Source organism: Arachis stenosperma, chromosome 6 (genome assembly GCF_014773155.1).
Source record: "Arachis stenosperma cultivar V10309 chromosome 6, arast.V10309.gnm1.PFL2, whole genome shotgun sequence".
Lineage (NCBI taxonomy): Eukaryota > Viridiplantae > Streptophyta > Magnoliopsida > Fabales > Fabaceae > Arachis > Arachis stenosperma.
The window spans coordinates 130,381,694-130,385,757 of NC_080382.1; the positions used below are offsets into that span (position 1 = coordinate 130,381,694).

Below are 4,064 nucleotides of genomic sequence, written 5' to 3' on the forward strand. Positions count from 1 at the left end.
TAGCAACTGCGTGCACTTCATTGAGATGTGAGTGTGCTTGCGGATTTAATATTCCACTCGCTGCCTTTTGTTTTTTTTTTTTGATACTCTTCAACCGTTTTCAGGGCAAATTTAATCCATATGTTTTTTGCGAACAAATATGTGACAATTCGTTTCCTTAAAACCTTAATAAACAATAAATGGGGAAAAGATAACAACAGTTGTGCTTTTGTTTCTTTGAATGAATACTTCAAAACAGGATAAATGCAAGTGACAAAACAGAAAAGGGAATAGTTTATTAAGTTGTATCTAAAGAATGAAATCAAACTCACGCCAAGAAACCTAACTATATACGCCTAAAAGAATTCAACAGGTGCATGAATCCACCACCATCCGATGAATTTCATATAGTAGAATCCTCAAATTTTTTATTTACAGAACCTTGGTGATCATTATCTGACTGAAGGTCAACATCATCCTACAAGATGCACAACACAAACAGAACATGATACATTAATCAAGAACACCATTCCATAAGAAAAGTTTAAAATATATGTCGCTTGTAACACATATCGGATGTGATTTCTGCTTCCTTTTTTGCATTGACTTCTTAATTGACTTGTCCAACTCTGCTCCAAGTCTCTTACTCTTCGGCCGTCCTTTGGTTTTGACTCTTGAGGGTCCCTGTATGTCATGTACAGTAGCACTGCCTGTGCTCTATGTGGGCATGGTATTCTGAGTCGCAGCAACAGTAGTGGAACGCATGCTGGCATGGTAATCAGTCAGTTTGGACTTTGCATCCCAAAGGGCAGATTGCAAGATGGCTGCTTTCTCATCAAAAGCAACAAACTCCTGAGCAATGTTATAGAACTCTAAACACAGATGCGTGAACAAGTTGTTGCTTTCATCACTCCAGCCACGTCATGGTTACTCTTTATGTAAGTGTACTTGCGGATGACATTCTTACTCCATCGAGGAAGAACATATCAGCTCGGTACTGTCTCAACTCTGTAGTATGACCACACCGCAAGGGTGTGACAACACAATATACCAGCGAATTCAAACTTGTTGCACTCGCACTGACCCTTTCGACTCAAAGGGTCAAACTCGACTATGAAAGTATGGTAGACAGGCTTCCCCCAGAATACCTTCTGCTCGTCCACTTTAATAGAAATTGTATCTCCTTTTTGTTTAATTGATCGAACCACGCAATCGATTTTTTTTCTTACCTCCAGCTAAAAGGTCCTGAACATATTACTGGTGTATTCTTGCTGAAACTGTCTCTCAATGCCCGTGCTCGCTATACATGGGATGACTCATTTCGAGTCCACAGCATCATCTTCCAGCTCCTTTTGCTCCTTGTTTCCAAGCACATTATCGTATTCATGGACAAACTAAACCAACCCACTCTTCCAATGCAGAAATTCACCATAAAATGTGTGCATACTTTCACTACGCTGTGTACTCCTCATGCCTACCCAAAATTCACTCTTGAAGAATATTGGAACCCACGTCCGTCAATTCGCATAAAGGTCTGCTAAAAAAAATGCATAACAGTGCCGCTTATAAACAACATAATGACAGCTTCCATCACAATGATAAAATAAATTTAAAAAAATATCTAGACACACTACGAGAAAAAAATTCTGTTTATATATTGAAAAGAACATCCACTGACTATAGGGATAGAAAACTCAGCTACATTTCTTAGCAAAAACATAAAAACGGTATCAAGCTGGCAAAAATAACATGAAGTAAATAAATAGGCAACTAGAAACTAACAGACGAGATTTAATTTAACAATCACATACCTGCTAACCATCTGTTTTGGCCTAAGTTAAATTGTTTGATGAAACCATCCCAATCAACCTCAAACAATTCAGTCGAAGGAGAATTCCACATAATGTGATTCATCATTGCATTCAATTCTCCGTACCTAGCGTAGCCACCGAGCTTGAATTATGATTTCTTCATTATGTGCCAGATGTACCATCAATGGACATTATCAGGTAGGACCTTCCTAATAGCACCAGCCATCGCCTTGCACTGGTTAGTGATTATCCCCCTTGGCGCAGTCCCAACGCATCTGACTAACTGCGTGAACACCCACTCAAAACTAGGGATCTCCTCGCTCCCAAGTAAAGTACAGCCAAGATGACTAGACTTCCCATGGTGGTTTACACCGACAAAGGATGCAAACGGCAAATCATGCCTGTGAAAAGAGCAAAAACAACTATGAGACAACAAGACAAATTTAACAAATAACTGTTCTTGCAATTCACCAATAAGTATACAAACCTGTTTCTTCTGTAAGTGGTGTCAAACGACACCACATCTCCGTAATATTCATACGAAGCCCTGCACCTTGCATCTACCCATAGTGCGCTCCTAAATTTATTAGCATCGTCAACACCTATGGCATAAAAGAAGTTGGAATTGATCTCCTTCATTCGAACGAAATAATTCATCATCCCTTGGAAGTCTTCATTGCCAGTGCTAGATACGTCTTGTTGGGTCTTATTCCAGCCTCATCGTTATCCGTAATGACGCACTTAGCATGCATGGTCAATTCCCAATACTCATGATAGTGGACAGCTTTCTTAGCTGAACAGGGGTGAGAATGCCTCAATTCAAATATAGACACAACCCAACTTTCCTTCTCCTTGTCCAGCATGACCTACATCCTTGCTCTGCATCTCGTGGTTGTTTTGTTTGCTCGAGTTGCTGCGTTCACCCTAGACTCTCGATAACCTTCTCGCCTGCAGTAAATAGATTGATTAACCGGTATCTTTGATTCCTTCCGTGTCTTATCGAAATTTGTGTTCCTGATTTTAGTAACGAACCCAACTTTCTTTGCATAGTTTGCATAAAATTTTTGTGCGAGAGGCAATGAACCAAAACTCATTCCTATGATTGGAATTTCCTCTTCATCGACCCCACTATGATCCGGCAACTGTAACGTCAATACACAAACTTAGATACGAATTAAAACTAGCACCAACACAGTAAATATTTAATACCAATTCTTAGCATACTTTAATAATATCTCAAATGAATATTTCACTATACCCGAATTTTTCAAATAAATAAGCTTTTTGAACTTAAAAAATATCTATATTATACAAATTTGTTTCACTATAAATACTAACCAAAACTTTAGTCCAACCCAATATATTGAATGTTGGATTGGTTTGAATTTATATGGTTAACGAGTTGATCACATAAGGAACCAATACATTTGATAGGTTCACAAATCATAAAACACCTTTATATAGTAACCTGCGAAGATTTTCAGTAAAATCCTATGAATATAAATATAGAAATGATATTAGTACTTTAGGAAAGTGTACAATCATCACTCTACTTTTTTTTTATATCATTATATGGTCTGATACCATTTCAGGATTCATATAGCACTCATTAATATAGTTATATTATATTGAAAGCATATTCCGAATTTATGTTACCTACCCTAAGAAAGTAGATGAAAAGTAAAATCAACGCATATTCTCATCAAAACCTTGCTAAGGCATAAATACTACCAAAAAGAGAACATATTCTTTCTTAGTCAATAATACAAAATTAACACAGTAAAAAATCTAATGTGACTTAAAAAATATCTAATTAGTATGAATTAGAAACATTCACATAGCACATTTAAACCTCGTGTCCCGAGTCCAACTCATCCTTTCTAATAACAACGACGTCGATAATTTTGTCGACCTTCAATTAAGGACACCAGAAAAAACCATTATCAAGTTAAGATCATTCCTTACTATATAATGAATGAGTCCAGTAAAAACCATAAAAAAATATAAGTAAACAAATATGGGAGTCAAGCATACTTTAATGATGGCAATTCTTATGATTCGAACATGCTGGGTAAGTATTTAGTAGCAATTTTAAGCATACTTTGCTTAACTAAATATATCATTGTACCAGAATTTTTCAAATGAATATACTTTTTGAACTGCAAAAATATCTAATTAGCATGAATAATAAACATTCAAATAACACATTGTTATAAAATTTCCTACAATGCAGGAGCAGCTTATGCAACATACCTTCGACCCCTCTTGCTCTTG

At 36.6% G+C, this 4,064-nt stretch overlaps 1 protein-coding gene across 1 annotated transcript; it reads right to left on the reverse strand.

Annotated features, from left to right (window-relative positions):
* Positions 1 to 696: 696 nt before the first annotated feature.
* LOC130934624 (protein FAR1-RELATED SEQUENCE 6-like) lies at positions 697 to 2,429 on the reverse strand. Its single transcript, XM_057864177.1, has 5 exons — positions 2,278 to 2,429; positions 1,996 to 2,191; positions 1,791 to 1,932; positions 928 to 987; positions 697 to 851 (listed from the first exon to the last, which is right to left on the reverse strand). Exons 1-5 carry the CDS (start codon positions 2,427 to 2,429, stop codon positions 697 to 699), a joined length of 705 nt encoding a protein of 234 aa, XP_057720160.1.
* Between the last annotated feature and the right edge of the window lie 1,635 nt (positions 2,430 to 4,064).